The following is a 24,101-nucleotide window of genomic DNA, read 5'->3' as shown; positions in this document are numbered from 1 at the left end:
TTTTGTAATCATGTAAATTTTTATTTTATTGGTTTTGAAATTTTAGAATCAATTTATATGCACATAATTGAAGTCAATTATGGATCCTGAAAAAGATAAAAACATTTCAACTTTGATCATTTTAAAAGTAAATTTAAGCTAACAGGAGGTGGAGGTAAAAGGATTGGCAGGTAAATGTCCTTTCTCACAGAGAAGTCAAGTGATGCTGTCTTTAATTGGTGGATTAAGAAATGGCTTAAGTTATGTTGCTTGAGCTTGTCAAGTGTCTGGGAAGAAAGACCAGTGGTGACAATTCTATCAGGAAGAAGGAGAAAGGGCAGATGGGAGATAGGATAGGAGATCAGAGCTGGATATTGATAGTTAAATTCTAAAATTGGTCAATCAAGAGAAAGCAGTATAAATAGATTAATCAGAAATATGGAATTAACTCCTAGGAATTTAAGAATAGAAATGCTGAGAACAGTTGTCAAGAAGCAGAACTAGGGTAAGAGTATCACAAGCAGTCATTGATTTTTCTTTATAGCCCCTCTGGACGATTTTTTTTGAAAATCTATGTATGTGTTTCTTTGATAAATAATACATTTTTAGATTGCTACCATTTACTAAGCATGTGTTGTGGCTGTTACCGATCTAAACATTTAATATGAGCTATCTCCCTTAATTTTCATAACAGCCTGTGAAGTAAGTCCTATGATTTCGTCCTTTTTATAAGGCAAATGAATATTGTACAGGTTAAAAAACTTGCCCAAGACAGTTCTATCGGGCAGGGTTTACATTTGGCCCTGAGTAATAGAAAACCAAACCAAACAGTAGCTTAGATAAATTAAGGATTTTTTATTTGTTTGCATCTTGTTTGCTTTTTTTTTTTTTCTTTCCTCATGCAGCAGGAAGCCTAAAGGTAAGGGTTTCTGGCATTGATTCAGTGACTCAAGGATATCAAGGCCTTGGTCTCAACCCTATAATTCCCACGGCCATTTCCTCATAGATCAAGAGGCTTCTGCAGCTCCAGCCATCGCATGTGTGGTCCCAATAGCAAAAAGAACAGAGCCTCTATATCAGAAACCACATTTTCCTCTCAGACTTCTGCTGACATGTGGTTCCTCATGTGTCACATTGCCACCTAAGTTGCTGGAGATGTTGAAAAATGCAGATTTTTCAATTATTATATATTGTTGGCCTGAATAATGTCAGGTTTCCATGAGAAGAGAAGGGGAAAATGGATATTGGGGAGTACTGAGCAGTGGGTCCCACACTGACCACGGGGTCCCACAGCTAGAGAGTAGCAGAGAGGGGTCTGAAATCCAGTAAGATTTATTTTTAAATAAACTAGCAAAAGCATCAATAATATGAGGGTCAGCAAGAATCATTGCATAAACTAATGACAGAATTTTAATTTTAAAGTAGAAGAGAAGCACAAGTTATATTCAAGATTTGCCCTTCCATAGGCAGTGAGAAAATGAGCAAAAGGGAAGCAATTGGAGCCAAAAGCAAAGAGTAATTCTCCCAGTGGAGGAAGGACTAACAGGATAGAGTCCTTACCGAAGGCCACATACCCCTGCATCTAAAGGGAAAGAATCCAGCTTGTAAAACAATCTAACATAAAGATGGGGGATATAATTACAGTATTTAAAACAAATTGACTTCCAAATGAGAAAATTATATTTAGTAGAATTCCATAGGTTAAGTTATGACTTAATGAGGAAGTACCTGTGTGTAGTTTACTAATCACATTTCAAGGAATGCACTTTTAATTTTGTCAGATTTCATTTAATGGATAAGCAGCACCACTTTACTCCCAGGAAATTACGATTGCTCCTTTTATTCCACTTGATATACATCTTACCAAAGAAATTAGCTGGACTTTTTTTTCTTTAAAAATTCCTTTTCACTTGACCTGCTCAAACGGAATTGCTTTTTAAACAATAAACAATGCTATCGATTATAATTACAGACCTGGCTTACATACACTTACTATCTATAGTGTGCAGCAGTCCAGCGGATTCAAACCAAAGTACTCATTAGCATTCAAACTGCTAGGCTTAGAAGACATAATAGCAAGCGTTTTCATGAAAGTGACATGGGGCTTTTGGAAAGAACCATTTCAAGACTGTGGTGGGTTGACATGAAAGCCATGAAAAGGAAGCTTTAGGGGTTTCATATGGGGGCACTCGATCAACATTTTCTCAGCTGTACAAATGAGCGATGACTCAGTCAACTAGCTGGAGGGGGAGGACCGTGTCCCTCAGCTGACGCTCAAAACACATCTGAGATTCCCAATGGTAGAGCTGCAAATCTCTCCTCTCGAGGACTTATTTAACTTGATTTCACCACATTAAATTTTTCCCATGGAGCAGGGGAAGGTCAAGAGGGGTTGGAAGAAGACTCACACTATTCTACACCTGTTACCTCCCAAAATGTGGATCCTTGCACTTCCACGTCTTGCAAATTGCACTTTTAAGGATGTGAACTTTTCCTTAGGTCATCAGGGGACCGTGTACTACAGCAATGCTTCACTTATCTGGAAAAAGATAACGGCACGACAGTCCTTCCGAAGATAGCCCAAAGTGTAAAGCAAAGCATAAAGCATGTCTGTGAAGCCCACGTAGATGCCCTAAGCCCTAACCCTAAAACTTCTGTACTTTCCTAACTGGAGAGCCTCCTCAGCCCGATGTTGTACACGGTACTCTTGAGTCCTTACAGCCTATTCCAGCATAGTTCCAACTGCAATAAGAAATGTGTAAAGTGATTATCCAAAACCCTGTAGCCGAGAATGGTGATTGAATACTTATAACAATAAGGAAGACATAAAAATTAATTTCAAAAGGCATTAATTGTAAGGCACGGATATAACTCTCTTTCATTGACACATTCATTCATTCATGAAGTCAACTCAGGTCAAAAGTGTGGATTTATTACCCATTTTATAAAAAGAATGGGAGGTAGAACCATGAGGTCCCCCACAAAGTATGAACGCTCACATCCTTTTTTTCCACCGGCTCTTTTCCACGGTACTCCTGTGAATGGATATATATGTAGTGTTTTTATTCTCTTCTGTCCTTCTACTCACTGCTTCTCCCTCAGCCCCAGTGATTTGGTCTCCTGGGTACTGCTAGGTTCTTACTTGACTAGACTGTTCTAGAAGTAGACCAATCAGAGACCTTTGCCAGGATTTTTCATACTGGAAGTAAGGTCATCAGACTATCTCTGGTGGTGGGAGGGGCCATGTGTAACAACTTTTGGTGCAGTTGGTGGCCATGGGAACAAAGCTGATCAGTAGAGAAAAGAATGCCACCAGGTAGGGGAGAGCAATGGAAAAGCAATAAAAACAATCCCCTTGGCGCATTTAGGCCCCAGCTTCCTGATGTCTTGTATTATGCTTTTTTTTTTTTTATTCCTGCAGTTTGCTCAATTTTTCCTTCAATTACAGGAAATCTCCAGTGTCCCTGAGAAATTCTCCTATTTCCCAGGCTAGTTTGAGTTGTGCTTTTGTCAATTGTAGCTTAAAGGCATTTGAATCACATAGTCTTTTGGAAATAATTATGCACCTTTCCTTGATATTACACCATTGAATAATATAATTTTCTAGTGTCCCGGTAGCGATAATACTGGGTCCTAATGTGCTTTCTGGTTTTTGTTTTGTTTTGGTAACTATATTTTACGTGACAACCATTTCTCTCTGAGTATGAGATGAACATTTTGACTATAAAATATAAGACCTTCACTGCCAGCCAAAGCAGACACTGTACCAGAAATTTTACCAAAATTCTAAATGCTCTATGTAGTATCATAAATGCAGTGACTTCTCCAACAGTCCTTTCTGCTTTTAATGAAAGTCTTTATAACTCATAGACCATCTTTCACCATGAAAAGACTGGTGCTTTAAGACAAATGCTCAGTGAGATGAATTCTGATGCATGCCAGTAGGTGAGAGAAATGTGCTCAGCCAGGCAATGCAACTCTGAATGAGAAGCACAATGTTCCTTCTTACTCAAATCCCAAACCATTACCTGCTTATGGGCCTAGGTGATGGGAATGACACAGTTATCACTGATGGCAGTAGGGGTGTGCCAAAAAATGAAAAATAATTAGACAGTTATTTAAAATTATTAGGACCTTCATATGTCCCACAAATATTAACATATCTTGTATAAATTATTATTTATTCCAGAAACCTTTTGAAAATTAATTAATATAATAGATTGAGAAATTGAGACTTCCAAATCAGGCACTCTGGAAACACGTGCTTTGAGATTATTAACACTTGTCGCTCCTTTACTTTATTAAGGTAGCATGGACTCATAATTTCTATATATATTCAGTATTCCTTTTAGAATGTTTTTCTTTCCCCGAGAACTCACTGCATGAGGACATGTTTTAGGGGACAGAGGCCACATTCTGCTTTTTCTCTGCGACTTCAGGTGCTTGGTCTCAGGTCACAGCCATGATCTGGGTGGGTGCCTTGCAAGCCACGATGCCCCAGGCACCATTTACAACACGAAGCCACTGTGTGGCACTTTGTTTCTCTCAATAGGAATGATACTGAACCACAGTCCTGTGCTGGAGCTCAAACCTCAAACAAAAACTCTCCCCTTCTTAAAGACAATAAGCACAAACACCCTAAAAGAAAAGTGTGTTAAGAATGTTAACAGGAAATTTGCAGAAAAGAAAAAGTGGAACAGGCCCAAGATATATAAAATGATGCTCAACTCCACTGGTAAGTCAGGGATGCCTATTAAGACTACTGCAAGATCCCACATTGCATCCATCAGATTTGTCAACATTTTCTGGAAGTCTGATAATGGCAAGTGTTTTTGAGAATATGGTAAAATGCAAGCTCTCCTACACTGCCAATGGGAACTTGGCTTCCTTCCCACTTTGATGAGCAAGTATCAGCATCGGGTACTGATGAAGATACATGGATTCTAAGAATTAATGATATTCACCCTAGAGAATCTCCCAGATGTGACTTAGGGCAACAGGAAATAGGTTTATGCAAACCAGGCTTCCTGGAGGAAGAAACCATAAATGTTCCTCAATAAAATAATGAATTAATAAACTACATTCCTATAGTGGAATAGCATAATAGTTAAAATTAATTAACTAGACCCACACGTAGAAACAAGGATACATTTAAAGGTATAATATTGGTTGCGAATAGCCATTGGCCAAAGATGCATACAGTATGATATGATTTATGTACTATTTTAAATATACAGGGGTCCATCCATACCAAGGACCAGTAAACTTTTTTCTGTAAAGGGCCAGATAGTAAATACTTTGCCCTTTTGGCTCTCTTGCACCCACTCAACTCTGCCATTATAGCCTGAAAGCAGCCACAGACAATATGTAAATGAACAAGCATAGCTGTATTTCAATAAAACTTCATTTACAGAAACAGGTGACGGGCTGGATTTAGCCCTCAAGCCTTAGTTTGCTGAATCCTGATCTATACCACATGAAAATAGATTTGGTATTGATATCTACCTTTTGAGATAGAACCTGCTCCTGGAGAAAGGGAGAAAAATGGGATCAGGGAGAAACATTCTATGCACAGCATAGAATTAATCTGCACTGCAACATCCTAAGGATATAATTTTTAAAAAGTACTAAAGTAAATATGGTGCAATGTGGACATTTATTACATTTTGATCTGTGTAAGTTACACTATTCTCTGTATTTCTATGTATAAGAGAAATACGTAATAGTGAAAGAAAAGAAAGGTAAAATAAAGACATTGAAATATTAAAGCAACATAAATGAGAACAATGGGAAGGAGAAATGTCTGCAAGAATTCTATTTCTTCCAGAAGACTCTGTCTCTGTCTGTACACCCTCTTACAGTGACAAGTTAAACCAAGAAGTTAAGAGGTGTGAATGCCAATGGGAGAAATTTCTCTCTGTTCTCAGAACTAGTCATCATGGTTGAACTGCTGCATGATTGGCATTTGGATCTAGGGCAAGCGTCGAGCATGTTGTGATTGAATCTCTCTTTACATTGGTTAAGGCAAGTGTGAATAGAAATTGTGACCTACCTCTATCAAAGTTCCAAGACTTTAGACCTACATTTTGTGACTGACCTCACCCCCTCTCCATTTTATCTCCCCTAATGTCATCCTTACAACATGTTGTTAAGGTGTTTACTTCATAAACTCCATAGTTTGCTTCATCATCATAGTACAACGGTAAGGTGTATAGATCCCAGCAGCAAACGTCTTGGGTTCAAATCTCAGGTGTGCCTATAATGAGCTGTGTGACCCTATGCCAGTTAGTGAATGCCTCTGTTCCTCAGCTTTCTCGTTTATACAAATGGGGTGCTAACTACTGGGTATTTACCCCAAAGATACAAATGTAGGGATCCGAAGGGGTACGTGCACCCTGATGTTTATAGCAGCAATGTCCACAATAGCCAAACTGTGGAAAGAGCCAAGATGTCCAACGACAGATGAATGGACAAAGAAGATGTGGTATATATACCCAATGGAATATTATGCAGCCATAAAAAGAAATGAGATCTTGCCATTTGCAATGACATGGATGGAACTGGAGGGTGTTATGCTGAGTGAAATAAGTCAATCAGAGAAAGACATGTATCATATGACCTTGCTGATATGAGGAATTTTTAACCTCAGGAAACAAACTGAGGGTTGCTGGAGTGGTGGGGGGTGGGAGGGATGGGGTGGCTGGATGATAGACATTGGGGAGGGTATGTGCTATGATGAGCGCTGTGAATTGTGCAAGACTGTTGAATCACAGATCTGTACTTCTGAAACAAATAATGCAATATATGTGAAGAAAAAAAAAAGAAGAAGAAGAAGATAGCAAGAGGGGAAGAATGAAGGGGAGTAAGTTGGAGGGGGAGACGAACCATGAAAGACGATGGACTCTGAAAAACAAACTGTTTCTAGAGGGGAGGGGGATGGGGGGATGGGTTAGCCTGGTGATGGGTATTAAAGAGGGCACGTTCTGCGTGGAGCACTGGGTGTTATGCACAAACAATGAATCATGGAACACTACATCAAAAACTAATGATGTAATGTATGGTGATTAACATAACAATAAAAAAATTTTTTTAAATAAGCAAATGGGGTGCTAATAACAGAATTTATCTCGTAGAGTAGTTGTGAGGATTCAACAAATACCTAGAACAATGACTAGCCCCTCATAAGTGCTGAGTCCATGTTTTATACAGAATACAGTGAGGTGGATTTACTTATCTTTTTTATCTTGTTGAACTGAATTAGCCACCCTAAAATTTTCTAGAACAAAATGACAGAGTACACAGTATCTGAGAGTACAGGGTTTGGAGCCCAAGAAACCAGTGATTTAATCCCAAATTGTGAATTTTTTCAGCTCTGAGAATATAAATAAATCTTATAAGTGCTTTGAAACTTGGAATCCTCCTCTGTAAAATGAGGTTAATAACAGTACCTAATTCCTAGAGAATTGTTGTAAGAACTAATGAAGTGATCAGATGCAAAGGACTTAGGTCAGTGCAGAGTAAACACTCAATACCTCTGAGAGTAATTGACAATTGTGAAACAATTGTTGGCGGTATTAAGCAAACACATAAATCCTGTGCCAAGAATGGTGGAACTGAAATGGCTTTAGAAATAAAAGTGTGTTGACTTTTCAACCTGGTAGGAAAACTTGGGATCTATAATGGTGTCAAGCCTGGCATCTCAGTAAGTGTGCCCTCATCCATGTGGTGAGGGAATTGCACAAACGATCTTGCAGATGTTAAGGCACAAACATGTGCCGTTGAACTCCAGATGAAATTCCATGGAAGTTGACCTTCAGATATGTTTTCTCTCGTTCAGGTCTCTGTTATCCCCTGTGTGCGAAAAGATTGATCATAAAACAGAAAATGTCATTTAAGAAGCTTCAGGGTTGAAATAGTAGAAGCAGAGCCAAGCTTAGTGGTAATCATCAGAATCTTGTCTATCAAAGTAGAAAAACCAACCCTCCAGATTGAAATAAGAAGCTGTCCTTCCAGTGCCAAACTCACCAGGGCAGAGCATTGGATGTATGAGAATCCTGCCAGGATGGGATTGGTCTATCCTGCCGCAAAGCATATGCCATAATCTCTGGATGAGCCGAGGCTACTTTAAGAGGCTCTGGCCACAGTTTTTTAGCCATGTTGTTCTTAATGCAGCTGTGAGAGCCTATTTTCAAACAAATAACCAAAATAAGTTCTTTATTTACTTGGGGCTCAAGCAGACAAAGATTAGAATAATGTTTCCTAAACCAGGCCCTGGCACACCTTGCTACTCAAAATGCTGTTCCTGGCCCAGCAGCATGCTCAAACAAACGTTAATATGCAAAAAAAAAAACCAAAAAAACAAGGGTTTCCTGAAAAATACGTGGATTCTGAGTCCAAAGACCTGGTGTGGAGCTTAAAGTCCTTCATTTCTACCAAACTTTCCATCAGTGCTGCAAGTCTAGTCTAGAACCTTGCTGCTCCTAGCATGGTTCAGCAGAATTCACTTGGGATGCACATTCTCTGTCCCCTCTCTAGACTTCCTGAATCATCATCTGCATTTCAGCAAGACCCTCCAGGCCCTCCAGCCCCCAGCAGTTTCTATGTACATGAAAGATTCAGAAGCACTGCTCTAGAACATATGGGAATCCATTCCCTCAAGGCTTTGGTTGCACAATGTACCCAAAAGTCCTGAGATATATTATCCTGCTAAGGTCAACTCTAGAGGGCTCTGCCTGTGTCCCTTCCAGTCCTTTTCCACTTTCATACACAGTGCTTTCACTTCCAACAGCCAGGACCCTTGTCTCTTTGTTTTTTTGGTTTTTTTTTTAAGATTTTATTTGTTTATTTGAGAGAGAGAGAGAGCACGAGAGGGAAGAGAGTCAGAGGGAGAAGCAGACTCCCCGCTGAGCAGGGAGCCCGATGCGGGACTCGATCCCAGGACTCCAGGATCATGACCTGAGCCGAAGGCAGTCGCTTAACCAACTGAGCCACCCAGGCGTCCCCTTGTCTCTTTGTTGGCTGCTTCCTCTGGATCTGGAAACCCCTTTGCCTAGTACCAAGGAGACCAGGAAGTGCCTGGGGATTCCATCCCCTCCAGTAGCCCTTAACCAAGAATAACAGACACAGGCATTACCACACTACAGCTCCCTTGTTCTTCATCAAAAACTCAACTTTGACATGTGGTCTATATCAGGATGGAGAAAACCAAAGTTACCATCTGCCTTCTTCCTTCTTCCTTCAACCCTTCTACCCCCAATCCTGCTCAGTCCCATATAAAGTTGCCAGAAAACCCTTCATAATAAACCCTTCTTCATAAATCCTTGTCTCAGGGTCTGCTTCTGGGGAAACCAAAGTAAGACACATGTTGTTTTAGCTCAGTGTGGTATAGACTGAGACCAGTACCCAACCAAGAGTTGGGTGATTTCTAAAGTTCCCTTGATCATTGCATTAGTCCCTGAATCTTTGATGTAGCCTGGGTCAGATCTTTTGAACATCTCAAAAGGCTGCAGGAAGCCAGTGGATTCTAGGAATTCCACACTTGGAAATTTAGATGCTCACATTCTGAGAATGTGATGAAAATAAATTACACTTGACTTGCTGAATGAGCTAACTGTGGCTGTATGGTGAAGGTGGTGATGATGCTGTCCTTCAACTGGTTTGATAAAGGACCCATAAAAAGAGCTAAAGATCTAGAAGACCTGACCAAATGCTACAGCCACAGCCACCAGCTACCTGTGGCTGACTGAGTACCTGGAAGGTTGCCAATGCCAACTGAGATGGGCTGTTAAGTGTAAAACCCATACCTCACTTTAAAGACTAGGCACATAAAAAGAATACAAAATATCTCAATTTTATGTTGATTACATGATTAGTAATGTTTACAAAATATTAGCTAAAAATATATATATTAAAATTAGTTTCACCTGTTTACTTCTACTTTTTTAATGTGGCTACTAGGAAGTTTTAAATTATATATGTAGCTCACATGGTATTTCTATTGGGCTGGGTATAATAGAGACATTACCTTTTGACCTAAAAGGTCAGACCCAGTTTAAATTTCCCCAACTCTTCATAATGCCTTCACTGTACCTATTTCAGGTGTGGAATTGACCCCCAGTAAACATACAAAGTGGTAAAGTTCCCATCGAGGTAGGAATGTCTAAAGTTTGACCCTTAGCTAAGAAACTATTATACCAGAAACATATTATAAAAACCAGAGCTAGTAGTTACTCTTAGTTTAGAATGATCAGACTTGAGGAAATTTATTTTAAAGCTGTTAAAATGTTATTCCAATGCTTCTGTGCTTATACATAGTGTGGTGGTCAGTTCTTTTGCTTCACTCACAAGTACTCTGTGCTGTGATCTTCCAAGCCCTTCACCAATAGGGTATAGGGGTCAAAGCCCCCAAAATTCTCTCCTAAACTGGGACAGCTTCTTAACTGAGTTCCTTCTTTTTGGTTTCTCAGCTTCAACTCCATCCTCCAAATGGCCACCAGGCAATCTCCCTAACACACAATCTGGCCTCAGCTCTCCTCATCTCTCACCCTAAAAATGGGCCTTCAGTAATTTCACATTTCTTGCCAAGTTATCTCCGGATACCTCAACAGACTTAAATGCTCTCCATACTCTGCCCCCAACTCTACTTTTCTCATTGCAACTCACCTTCTTTTTTCCAATTCCTATTAGACTCCTCCCCATTCCCTCTGAGTCCTACTATGTGTGCTTACCTCTGGTTTTTCTCCCAGTTTTCTTTGCTTAGAATTCCCTCTTCCCTCCTTAAGCACTCTATACCCCAAGTCCTACCTCAAATGTCACTGTGTTACATGATGGTATATTATCAGTGCCTTAAGTCAGGATGCAAAACACAGAAGGCCAACAAAACAACAGCAGAAATAATACAATGAGATGGAAAAGCTGTTGAATTAAAAAACATGGTTTCTTAGCTCTCATGTCTTCTCTTAAAGAATGGGGGGTGGGCAAGATGTTAATTTTGTGTTCAAAACCATCACTCAAAATGGAACTTCAACTTTCTGTGTGGATTTGCTCTTTTCCATTTTCTTGGAAGCCAAGTGAGATCACTGGTGAGTGGTTTGAGGTAGGGATTAAGATTAGGGGAGTAGTGAGCGACTGACATAATTGGGAGAGTGTGACATTGTGACTGCAAACGGTTTCAAGAACTTCTAGAACTGTAATTAACATTTAAAGATTCCCTGGTATAGCTGCTTTGGCTTGAGTAGTAAAGCAAGATTATATCTGCAGGTGTATTGAAAATATATTTGACTAAATTTTCAACTTTTCTATAACTCTTTATCTCTTTATAATCTAGGAAAGTAGTAAAAAATACTTGGTTACTGAAAGGCAATCTGCCAGGTCCCTATAAATAGGGATTTTTAAAAGCAGACAAAATTTTGTTTATGTGTAAAGAACATTTCCTTAGAAAGGAGCAGTAACTCGGGGACTTGAATTTAATCATGTCATTTTTACAAAAGAAAGAAAGAAAGATCGAGGGAGGGAAGGAAGAAAGGAAGGAAGGAAGGAATGGAGGGAAGGAGGGAGGGAAGGAGAGAAAGAGAGAAAGAAGAAAGAAAGAAAGAAAGAAAGAAAGAAAGAAAGAAAGAAAGAAAGAAAGAAAGAAAGAAAGAAAGAAAGAAAGAAAAGAAAGAAAGAAAGAAAGAAAGAAAAGAAAGAAGAAAGAAAGAAAGAAAGAAAGAAAGAAAGAAAGAAAGAAAGAAAGAAAGAAAGAAAGAAAGAAAGAAAGAAAGAAAGAAAGAAAGAAAGAAAGAAAGAAAGAAAGAAAGAAGAAAGAAAGAAAGAAAAAGAAAAAAAAATCCTTTAGGCATACAGATTGAACTAATTTGCCCTTCCTGGTAGCCTAGCTAAAAACATGTGTCTAATGACTGGAGAGTATTTAAGCTAATGCAAGTGTGATTTACATCTTTCAGGAATGGACAAATGAGGTTTTCAGTTTGGCAACAAACCTGCTGGCCCAAAACATGTCAAGAGATGCATTTCTGGAAAAAGCGTAAGTAGCTCTAATTTTATTACTAAGGGTGTTGTTTCTTCTGAGTCAGTTTCCTTTCTCCTTTGTGAGTCTTTTGTTTATGCTGCACTGGCTTCGCACATTGATAAACATAAACTTCCCTTTGGGATTTGTTAGAGAACTGATACCTCCACTGTTTGGAATTGGAAAACTTCCAAGACAGATCGCTCTTTTCCTCCGAGCTGCACATCCATGTTAGGCTGAGTTCCTCTGAATGTCAGTGTCTTTGACACGCTATAAGGAGACACGTCCAAATCCCAGCAGCTGTGCTCAGAACCAAAAATTATTAATTTCAGAGAGCCCTCTGCTTCTACATAGGCCTGTGTCATATCAATTATTAATCTGACAAAGGGAAAGAAGAACATACGGTACTCATTTCTCTCCAGTCTTAGATCTCTGATAGATGCTATAATAACTTCCCTGCCTACCTAAATCAACAGGCTGATGTCCCGATTCCTGCCCTTAGACCATCACAGAAAGTGTTAGTAAGAAAAGAGAAAAAGATGTGGAGGGAGGCACAGAGTGAAAAGGAGAAGGAAAGAGAAGCAAAACAGGATTACCCAATCACTCTGGAATTACACAGTCTTTCTAAAAATAATCTGACCAAGGAAAATAATGATTTTTGCCAGATGAGCAGCAAGGAGAGCTGTATGCGTTCACTTTGGAAGCTATGGATGGCCAGGAGGTTTGGAAGCCTTGAAATCAAAACCACAAGTGGAAACATTACTAGTCCTCTATTTTATTACATTTCTCTTTTTCCTCTTCTTCTGTAAGACATACCCATCGTTCGAGACCTAAGACTCCAGCCTACATTTCTTTCTTACTCTTCTGTGAATTCCTTTTACTGTTAGTACTCCATAGGTCTTCACTTAAATGTTTTTTTCATGTGATCATCTCCTCTTTGGTTTGTCACCTTGAGGACCCTTCTAATGCCTCCCCCTACCCCCTTCCTTTCTTCTTTCTTTTTACTGACTTTGATCTTACCATCCTTCAACTAACAGACGTTTCTAGAACATCTGTTGTGTCAGATAATATTAGTGGAAGGGGACACAGAGATGAAGAAGACGTCTTATCTGAAACGTCTCATGTTATAGCCAGTAAACCTCTATTTGGCAAATCATTATTGATTGCAAATGTCCCTTTCCAACAGGTGTCTCCCTACAAATAGCTGCTATGGACATTCTAGAACATGCCTTTTGATGAATCCATTATAAGCCTTTCTGCTACCTATACATCTGGATGGGGGATTGATGGGTCATATGCAGTTTCCTAAAGTGGTAATCCCAATCCACACACCCATCAGCAGCATTTGAAATTTCTGTTGCTCTGTCTCTCTATCCACATGTCCAAAAGCAGTCGAAGAGATAAATGCAGTAGTTATACTGACACAATCAAATACTTTGCAACGAGAGTGAATGATCCACAGCTATAAGCAAAAAATGAGGATGGATATCAAAAACATGGAACGAAAGAAGCCAGACACAAAAGGATGTGATTCCGTTTATATAAAGTGCAAAACCGGCCAAAAAGAAATGTATGTTGTTTGAAGTCAGAGTAATGGCTCCCTTTGTGGGCCTGGCTCTGGAAAGGGGCATGAGAGGGGCTTTTGGGATGCTGCTAAAGGGAGAAGTTTCTATTTCTTGATTTGAGTGCTGACTGCAGAGACCTGGACAGTTTGTTGAGATTCAGCAACCAGTACATACGCATGAACCCTTTTCTATATATTTTATTCTTTAATAGACAGCTTTTTAAAGATTAAACACTTTCTTTTCTGCTTCTCCAACAGCTATACTAAGCTTAAGCTGCAAGTCACTCCAGAAGGGCGCATTCCTCTCAAAAAGTAAGCTACGGGAGCATTTCCCAGTCAGTGTTCATGTTCTTTTCTCAAAGATTTGACTCTGTGCCATGGCTGTGTTTTGTTTCTCCACTGGCCCAAGTGGGAGCCTGAGAATGCATGGTAACCCCGTTCTCCCTCCCCCGCCATGTTCACATCAATGCAGCTGGTTTCCCCATAAAGATTTTACTGTGGCATCATTTTCAAGAAACAACAAAGCAGGAAGAGGGGGGAAGGGGTGGGGGAAACTTACTGTTAAACCCAAAAGGCCTTTAAGATTCAGATCGGTTCGAGGAATGGCAATTGGGCGACCTCAGTGCCACTTTCTACCAAGATGATGCTAGCCTTGAAGGAGGGGCTGCAAACTCAAATGTCCACAGAAACCAGTCAGGGAATTTATGGGACGAAGCAAGCCAGGAGCCCGAAGAGCTGGAGTGAAACCCCATCTGGAGGAGACAATGACAATTCAACTCTACCATATTCCTTATGGGACTGGTGGGCTCTGGATGCTAGATTTTGTCATGTTTTGATAGAACCCATAAATTCAAATTCTTATATTCAATTCTATTTTTAATATAATACTTAAACTCTATTTGTCAATAAATTGACCACTTTTTTATTGAAGTATAGCTGATACACATAAATTTTCTTTTTTAGAATGCATCCTTAATCTTTACCCTTTGATCTACTAGCTACTCTTAGGCTCTTGTTCATTGCAATGTTAAATTATTATTAATAATAGTAGTAATTACTTGTTTCTTAATAATATTAATAATGTAAACCTTTAGAGCAATAGGTAGCAGCAAGGAGAGCGAGTTATCAAGGATGTATTTTAGGCTTACTCTTAGAGGCTATTTAGGACAATGTTTTTTAATTGGGTCATCACCTTTGCCTCAAGATGTTGATTTTATATTAACATCTTCATTTTAAAAAGCACATACATAGACCTTTTAGAACCTATATGCAGATGCATGGAGCGGTGGATATTTTGAATGACAAAAGGGTTTGATTCAATGGGATACTGTCGGTTGGTGTCATCTATAAACCTGTGATCCATAACTCACTGTTGTGATTTCACTTCACAGCATATACCGCTTGTTCTCAGCAGACCGGAAGCGAGTTGAAACTGCTTTAGAGGCTTGTAGTCTTCCATCTTCAAGGGTGAGCATGTTGCTTTTCTAAAATTAGCACTACTAAATAGCTGTGAATAATTATACTGAAATATAACTTGCCCCCATATTACCCAAACACTTTTTTAAATTAAGAAGACCATAGGATTCACTTGTTAATATTTACAATGTATGGGGCCACCATAATTATATTTTCTTTCATTCCCATAAACCCAATATGTTGATCTAGAAAGACCCTTGTTCTTTGTAAATAATGATTTTTAAGAACCATCTGATATAAAAAGGTATTGACCAAAATGTATTATTGTTAAGAATTTAAACTTCTCCTTAATAACAAATCCTTTGTTGATGTCCCTGGAGACGTTAGCTAATAATTGTGGATTGTGGTTAGGAAGATATTTGAAATATCCATTTCATCAGATTCCATCCTTTTTAAATGTCTGGTTTTAAGAGGTATAAGTTAATATGCAATTAACATGGTAACACATGTTTAGACATAATTATATTGACATATTCTGCAGGGCTGTGCTCACAAAGTTTTTGCTGGGAGGAGTGCAGGTTCAGTTTGGAGACCCCCTAATTTGCTCATATGGTGGTAAAGTGGATGAGAGGAAAACCACGTATCATGCTTTTTTTTTAGGCCCAACACATTGGAGGCACCCATATATGTTGCCCACACAAATTAATTTGCCTTCATTTCAATGCATTTCTATATAACTGGCTCTAAAATTGTTTGTTACCATCGTTTCTAGGAGATCGGAGTCTGTTGTATAAAACATTTTTCTCAGGCTATATGCAGAACTCGTCTCTCTATTGCAAATTATTTTTATCCTAGTATCTAAGCAACAAGTAAGCTCTTTCCCAAGGATAACACTTACACTATAGGGAGAAACTTTGAGCCTCTTGGAACACTCTGGCAATGTTCAAGTTGCATTGAATGAAGTTAAGAAGCCATTGCTAAACTTATCATTAGGTTATGAAAAAGTATTGAGTGTTATTATTAAATTTGTCAGCCCTTTCTTGTTGTGAATACTTTTCAGGAAAGTGAAGTTTATTAAGGACTTTGGTAGGTAATGGAAAGAAATGAAAGAGTGCTCCCCCACTCTGAGTTTCCTGTTATAGGTGGAAAAGGCTGGTGATGCTGCCAACACCGGACAGAGCCCCGGAGAGACTCCCCCAAACAATTTAACCTTCACTTTCATAAGCAAAATAAAATGACCAAACTTATTATTGCTCTTTCTTAGATGCTCTGGGGTAGGACAGATATGCCAGTTAAGGTCCTATCATTTGCTCAACAAATATTTCTTGAACTCTTACTACCTGCCCTCAGGACTGAGAATGGGGTAGTGAACAAAATATAGTCCCAAGATTCAAGGACCACAGAGTTTCTGGGGGCTCTCCTTAAACATGTGGACCAACACAAGTGTAAGTGGGGGGGGTGGGGAGTAGTGCCATGAGCAAAAGGAGTAGAGGGCTGCCATTGCGAATAAGAGAGGATCATTCCAGAAAAAGAAAACAATGTGTGCAAAGCCCTGAGGCTGGAAAGAATTTACCGGTCTGAGTAACAAAAAAGACCTCTGAATTTAAGCATAAAAAGGAAGCTTGAGAGATGAATTTAGAAAGACATGAAAAGAATTTCTTTTCCTCTGCAATTGCTCCTGATTTTACCTTTACTGGATAACATCTTATGAATATAATGACCAAAAATTTTAACGTATTATAAATCTAGCTAGGGGAAGAAAGAATAGAAGATGAAGCTGACTAGAAAATCAAATCCATTAACCAATTCTCTGTAAATTGCAGTTTGCTAAACAATTGGATTCTGACAATTCAGTCAGTAAATATAAACTGAGTTTTTACAACCCACTGTGTCTATTATAGGTTCATGCTTTCAGACCAATATCAACTGGAGACATTCTTAAAAGAAAATAAGATTCAAATAACAGGAGTTATGTTTAAATTGAAAAAAATATATCTTTAGTAAATTAGATGCTATGGTAATTTTCTGAAAACAAATTGGAGATTTTTAAAAAAACAGAATCAACCTCCATCATGAAGTCTTGATAGATCATTATTTTTTTTTTAAAGATTTTATTTATTTATTTGAGAGAGAGAGAATGAGAGAGAGAGAGCACGAGAGGGAAGAGGGTCAGAGGGAGAAGCAGACTCCCTGCTGAGCAGGGAGCCCGATGCGGGACTCGATCCCGGGACTCCAGGATCATGACCTGAGCCGAAGGCAGTCGCTTAACCAGCTGAGCCACCCAGGCGCCCGATAGATCATTATTCACAGTAAAGTATACTTTACTTGGAGGACTGACAACTTGTAGAATTAGGATGCTTTCTAAAGATCTAAAAACCAAAGATAATTTCAGATCTAGGAAGTAAATGTTTCCCTAAACTGCCTATATTTTAAATCCTTGTTGTAATTTCAAATCTACAGAACAGAGGTTCTAGAAAATATCCACTAATTAGCAAAAAGATTCTGAATACACTGACAAGAGGTGTTTTAAACACTCCACAGAAGAAAAGGTTACATAAATGGTAGATAGCACTGTATATCTGGGAGCCTCATTTCATAGCCAGTGGTCGTTCAGACTAGATTGTATTGTGTTCTGTAAATAGATACATTACCAGAAACACTGGATATCCTGTTGAGATTTTTTAAACATTATCTTTGTGCACATTGTTAGGGATAATTAATGCACTTGAAGATGTATCCTGGCCAACACGATCTGCTGGAATAACACATTCCTTTAGAGGGTACTCCTTTAGAGATTACAGTTGCTTGCCAAAGTTACCTTAATTGTTAAAAAGTAGCACTGTATCTAAAAAGAGAGACAAAGCAATTACTGTCCTTCTATTAATAATCCAAACATATTTTCCAGGGAGACCTTCGGAGACCTTTCCATATTCAGAAAATTACCATTTTACCCACAAATTTTCTGAGAACTGAAAGTAGTTTACTTGTACCAAATTCCTTTTGATTTCAGGCTTATTAACTTGAAAATAGCTCAGTGACATTTGGAGTTGTATGATAGTCATTGCATAGCACTGGCACTTTAATGAACAAGATAGGAATAAATCCATGGACAGTTGTCCCCAGAACAACACAGATTTTTAAATCGCACAGGTCCACTTATATGTGGATTTTTTCAGGAAATACAGTACAGTACTGTAAATGTATTTTCTCTTCCTTATGATTTTCTTAATAACATTTTCTTTTCTCTAGGCTATGTTATTCTAAGAATACCATATAGAATATATATCATATACAAAATCTGTGTTAATTGACTACTGATGTTATCAGTAAGGCTCCCAGTCAACAGTAGGCTATTAGTAAAGTTTTTGAGGAATCAAAAGTTATACCTAGATTTTTAACTGTGTGGCAGAGGGTCAGCACCCCCAAACCTCTGCATTGTTCAAGGGTCAGGTGTATTTGCTTTAAATAATAAAGTTGTTATAGTTATGAACTTATATGTAATACCAAGGAAAACAGTGATTATTTTGGATTTAAAGAATACCATAGAGGGCACATAGATGGCTCAGTTGCTTAAACACCCAACTCTTGTTTTCTGCTCAGGTCATGATTTCAGGGTCGTGAGATCAAGCCCTGCATTGGGCCCAGCACTCAGCACAGTCTGCTTGAGATTCTCTCTCTCTCCCTCTCTGTCTCTCTCCCTGCTTATGCTCTCTCAAATAAATAAATAAATAAATAAATAAAATGTTTTAAAAAAAGAGTACCACAGATTTTACTGAAGAATACAATAAATAAAACGTAAAAAATCTTCTCCCAGGATGACTACAGTATGTTGCCTTTCTCCTATGCCATACACTCAGAATATAAATCAGAAATACAATCATTTATGTAACTGTGACTCCTAAAACCACTAATATCAAAATTCTATCTTTAAACCACACTAAGAATTTGGTGTATTATGAGTAATTTACTTGTAATTATTTCACGTACTCTATGGCCAACTCATTTTTTGCCTTACAGATTTAGAACAAAAATACTGAGAATAAGTTGATGTGAACATTTAGTTTGTTGGATTATAGTGTGAGTTATGGAATTAAACAACATAGATTCAAAACCATAGCAGCTCCATACACAAACACTTGGGACCTTAGACAAGTTTTATAAGCTGCCATGTCCCTAATGTTTGCATCTGAAAAGGGTCACAACCACATAGAGTTGACATGGGATCAAATGAAAACATATAAACTCCGCATGTGTGGCACACAGTAAGTGCTCAGTAAATCTTAAACATTTTCCTCTGAGTATTTTTCATTTGCATATATGTGGGGTTTTTTTCTCTTTCTTATTTTTAATTTAGCATGTAGATATGTCATAACTAGGTCTGTGGAATCTGGAAATACAAATGCCATCAGTACTACCATCAGATTTTAAAAGAATCTTTTCCCTTTTGGGATTCTTTGTATCCAAGCATGGAATTGAAGCAACTTCATTTTTATTTTTTTATTTTTATTTTTTTTTAAGATTTTATTTATTCATTTGTGAGAGAGACGGAGAGAGAACAAGCAGGGGGAGAGGCAGAGGGAGAGGGAGAAGCAGACTCCCCACTGAGCAAGGAGACCAATGCAGAACTCGATCCCAGGACCCTGGGATCATGACCTGAGCCGAAGGCTGACGCTTAACCATCTGAGCCACCCAGACGCCCAGAAGCAACTTCATTTTTAAAGTTTGCCAATACTTTGTAGTTTCTGGAATAAATGGGCCCGATTCAGACTATAATACCCTTCTTAATTGTCCCTCCAAAAATTTCTGATAACAATAGCAACAAATAATCACTGATGATCTGTTTTGTATTGGAAGCATGATGTGGTGAGCCAAGTCTTAGAATACAAGACAAAAAACCTAAGATCAGGTCCCATGTCCTGGGTTCACCCGCAGATGTTGATTGGGTAACTATTATATGCCTTGCAGCATGTTTGGGACACAAAGGAATTAAAGAAGAGATAGTCACTTCACTCAAAAACTCACAGTCTAGAACCATGAGAGACGATGGACTCTGAAAAACAAACTGAAGGTTCTAGAGGGGAGGGGGGTGGGGGATGGGTTAGCCTGGTGATGGGTATTAAAGAGGGCACGTTCTGCATGGAGCACTGGGTGTTATGCACAAATAATGAATCATGGAACACTACATCAAAAACTAATGATGTGATGTATGGTGATTAACATAACAATAAAAAATTTAAAGAAAAAAACCTCACAGCCTAGTAGAAAATCAGAAATATAAAAAATATGGGGGAAACTGTGTGATAGATATTATAATAAAAGTATATAAATGCCAATTCTGAACACAAAAGAAGACTGTGCCATCTTTAGCTAGTGTGGTCAGGAAGGATTACAGAAGAGTATCTGAACATTGGGTATGATCTTTAGAGTGTTGGATTGGGGGCTTCCTCCTGCTCAGATAGGATACAATGAATCTGTTCCATCCACTTCACCAAATCATGAGATCCAGGAAAAGAAAATATTTAAATGAGATTTGTGAATTTCAGCCTTGTTAAAATGTAAGGAATTAGGACTTGTCAATAGATTTTCCACAAATACCTCCCCTATACTTTAAGTTCAGCTTTTAACGATGCTCATTTTAACTCATGTCTCCAAAAATATTTCTTCTCCTATTTTCCTACACTGACCCCAAAGGCCTTAGGATATCCTCATCAGTCAAGTTGGGCAAAGAAAAATGAGACAAAGAAAAATCAGCTGTATTGAAGTGGTTTCTTTTCTATGTGCTAACATCTAACTGGCAATGAGAATAATATTGTGTTTATTTAGATTATCTCATTGATTTTTCCTCTTTAATAAGAAGTCCTAATTCACAGCTGGTAAATAACCAACAGAGTTTTAGGAAAGCATACTGTTCTATGAAATTATGTGTATGGAATCTTATATAAATGACTTCAGTTGAATCTGATATCCTATGGGAATTCTGTTCTATCAACTTCCACCTTTCTCATAAATTACATTTATTTATTTCTTAGATGTTTATTGTGGATTTACTGTACGTTACACACTGGAGATCTAGAAGTTAACAAGCAACACACAGGTCCTAGCTTGCGTAGTTCTGCGTGTTAGCAAGAAACAAACATACAACTGGGAGCACAATACAGTTAGAGTGTTGAAATACCACACCGGTGAAATGTAACAGTAGCTCAGAATGGAAGACAAAACCCAGTTCAGGAAGAAGAGGTTTTAAACTAACACAAGAAGAGAGAAAAAAATAAAAGCTCAGTAAGACCCATGTATAATGATCCTAAATTGGACCACTGCTATGTAATGGACCTTGCTATGTATAGTGCTACAGGTGTTGTTTGGTTATCTCAAAATTCTGTTTTTGCAAAATAGACTTTATTCCTGCTGTATAAATGGATTTAGTAAAGGAAATATTATTTTATTCATTCATTCCACAAATATGAGACTCCTGCTGTTTGCCAAGTGGTGAGTTAAGTTCTCTTATCTGTTAGCAGGCAGGGTACAATTTCAGAGAACAATTTTAGGTATTTCTATAAAAGTACCTTTCAAAACATATGCATATGGTAAAAGGAAGGGGTTTTTTTTGTTGGGTTTTCTTTTTTTTTGGTTTAAGGGCTTAAAAATAAAAATAATTATATAAACACATACCTGAAATAGGAAAACAGCATGGAGAATGTCTTTCCTGTTAACAAAGGCTTGAATACATGCTTCCGGTTTCCATGGCAGCCCGAATAAACAGAAAAATAAGTCACAGAAATGACTTTTTATATCAATGACTTGCTTCCCAAACAGTAAGACCAAGAGGAATCAGTGAGAAATAATGACTAGTGCTGTCCTACTTACAAAAACTGTTCTACAATTTATCAGATTACTTAAACCGGAAGGAACATTGTTTGGAGAAAAAAAAAGATACAAAATTGGAATTTATGTTTTCATTTTGAAAATGTCTATTTCCAGGTCCTTTGCTCTTTAAAAAAAAATCATTCAAACATCTGCTAAATAGCACATAAACAATGTGAAAATTCTTCGTGCCACTGTACACTGAAAAATGGTTAAAATGGTCATTTTTATGGTATGTGTATTTTATAATGATCATTTAAAAAGATTAAAACTAAAAAAGAGAAAAACAACCTAAAAGAAATCTGCTATACAGACCTTGGTTTTGCTAGGCCTAACTTACTTAGTAAATATACTTTAAAAATCACCTTAACATCCTTTTAGACGCAGAAAACTCTTAAGCTTAAATGATAATGAAAAAGCAACAGAAAGTACGGCTTTTGATTCCTCAAAGCCAGTGTCCAAATGAACTCTACAGCTGTCCTCATAGATATTTTCTGAATGTTTACCCTGACCTCCTGGAGAAAGAGGAAGGGAGAGAGAAACATGAAAAGAGTTGGGCGGGAGCTGTAAGCTAGGGAAAGAAAAAGACATTTCACTGACCCTGTTGCTTTATTTCCCAGAACGATTCAATACCTCAAGAAGATTTCACTCCAGAAGTGTACAGAGTTTTCCTGAACAACCTTTGCCCTCGACCTGAAATTGATAACATCTTTTCCGAATTGTAAGAGAACAACACAGCATTTTAACCCACTCTTTTTCAGCTTGCAGGGGTGCTCGGGGTGGCTCTAGCAGGATTTTGAGCAATAGAGGGAGACAGAACTCTTTGGGCACTGTGAATGACAACAATGCTTCTGTGTCATTTGTTGGAGACAATCAACATTCCTACCTGTGAGGTGCAACCACTGCTTTTAATGAGTGGATGTTTGCTATGATTTGTTGCTGGGTGTTGGTGTTTTAGTATCCCCTGGGGGCTCTGTGTGGTTTGAAGATTATGGCTAGAATAGAGCATCTTGGCTCCGTGGAGGTAGACTCATGATGCAGGAAGAACTCTGACCAGGGGACCAGTCAGGTTATGTCTCGGACACGCATTAGTGAAATTAAAACTCTGGATTGCTAAGAACCCTCCCAGCTGAAAGTCATTTGCTTTTATTTTAGAAAATATATAGACATTCCTTAGAAAAAAAGAATGAGAAAAAGAAAAGAAACAAACCAAAACACCAGGGCAAATGCAGGGCTGTAGCAATTCACCTTTCCTAGTTCACTGAAATCTACATGATAACAGAAAATCAATCCAAAATTTATCAACAAAATAAGGATTTTTTTATGTGGAAGACAGGTCAACAGTGCTAAGAATGACACTGGATATACCCACTTTGTGATGCTCATTGCTATCAACAATGTTTTGAGCATCAGCAGTAATTGTACCATTGAACTTGTCTTTGGGTTGTCAGGCTTGAAATGGGAAGCTTGGATCACGCTATGTTGAAGACTTATAGATTTTTGCTGAAGCATAACTTTAATGAAAAGAAAAATGTACCCAGGTTGTTTACTTTTTTTTTAGTAATGAGTAATAAATACATCTCTAAATGAGTAAGTGGGATGTGGGAATTTGATGACTAAACCAGAAGGTTAGTGTCATAATAAAAAACAACCTATACGTCTACGTTCAGTTGAGAGTGGTGCATCTTTACGCACAAAATGCGAAGTTTCCCTACTGTAGATTCTCTTATGCATCTGGTATACTTCAAGGGCATTGGGATTTAGTGGCAGGGATTGCAAAAGATATTTGCATCCCATAGAATGCAGCAACTGTGATAGGGCAACACATGTTTTCAGGGTAAGATAGGAATGTCCAGATGTCTAGCATGCAATTACCAGGTAGGGCAATATTGTTTCTCTATAGTTAAATGCAAATATATGGATGAGACTTGGTGGACAAATATTCTAATTTCTGGTTTTTAATTGGTTTTAGTGGTGCCAAAAGCAAACCATACCTTACCGTCGATCAGATGATGGACTTTATCAACCTTAAGCAGCGAGATCCCCGGCTAAATGAAATACTTTACCCACCTTTAAAACAAGAACAAGTCCAAGTACTGATTGAGAAGTATGAACCCAACAATAGCCTTGCCAAAAAAGGTCAGTCCACTTTGCCCCACACTATGGGGAAGTTGTGGTTTCTAATTGTGAATGGGTAACCCCCTGGTAAGTATCGACATCAAGGATTGTTTAGGTCTGTTTCCCACATTTGTATGCCTGCTTTCCTTTCTGTCTTAA

At 38.2% G+C, this 24,101-nt stretch overlaps 1 protein-coding gene across 2 annotated transcripts in view; it reads left to right on the top strand.

The window, feature by feature from the left end:
• Window positions 1-24,101, top strand: part of PLCB1 (phospholipase C beta 1) — a 696,279-nt gene that overhangs the window by 472,336 nt on the left and 199,842 nt on the right. For both annotated transcript variants that reach the window (XM_028112967.2, XM_088026705.1), the window contains exons 5-9: window positions 11,922-12,001; window positions 13,806-13,859; window positions 14,939-15,014; window positions 22,445-22,545; window positions 23,797-23,963. In XM_028112967.2, coding sequence (XP_027968768.2) covers window positions 11,922-12,001; window positions 13,806-13,859; window positions 14,939-15,014; window positions 22,445-22,545; window positions 23,797-23,963 — 478 coding nt within the window. The remainder of the gene's footprint in view (window positions 1-11,921; window positions 12,002-13,805; window positions 13,860-14,938; window positions 15,015-22,444; window positions 22,546-23,796; window positions 23,964-24,101) is intronic.

The sequence above is a fragment of the Eumetopias jubatus genome, unplaced genomic scaffold (genome assembly GCF_037043125.1).
Source record: "Eumetopias jubatus isolate StellerSeaLion01/CBP00866 unplaced genomic scaffold, mEumJub1_p1.0 scaffold_9, whole genome shotgun sequence".
NCBI classification, from domain to species: domain Eukaryota; kingdom Metazoa; phylum Chordata; class Mammalia; order Carnivora; family Otariidae; genus Eumetopias; species Eumetopias jubatus.
The sequence above is the reverse complement of the archived record's forward strand: the minus strand, read 5'-3'. Positions and strand labels throughout refer to the sequence as shown.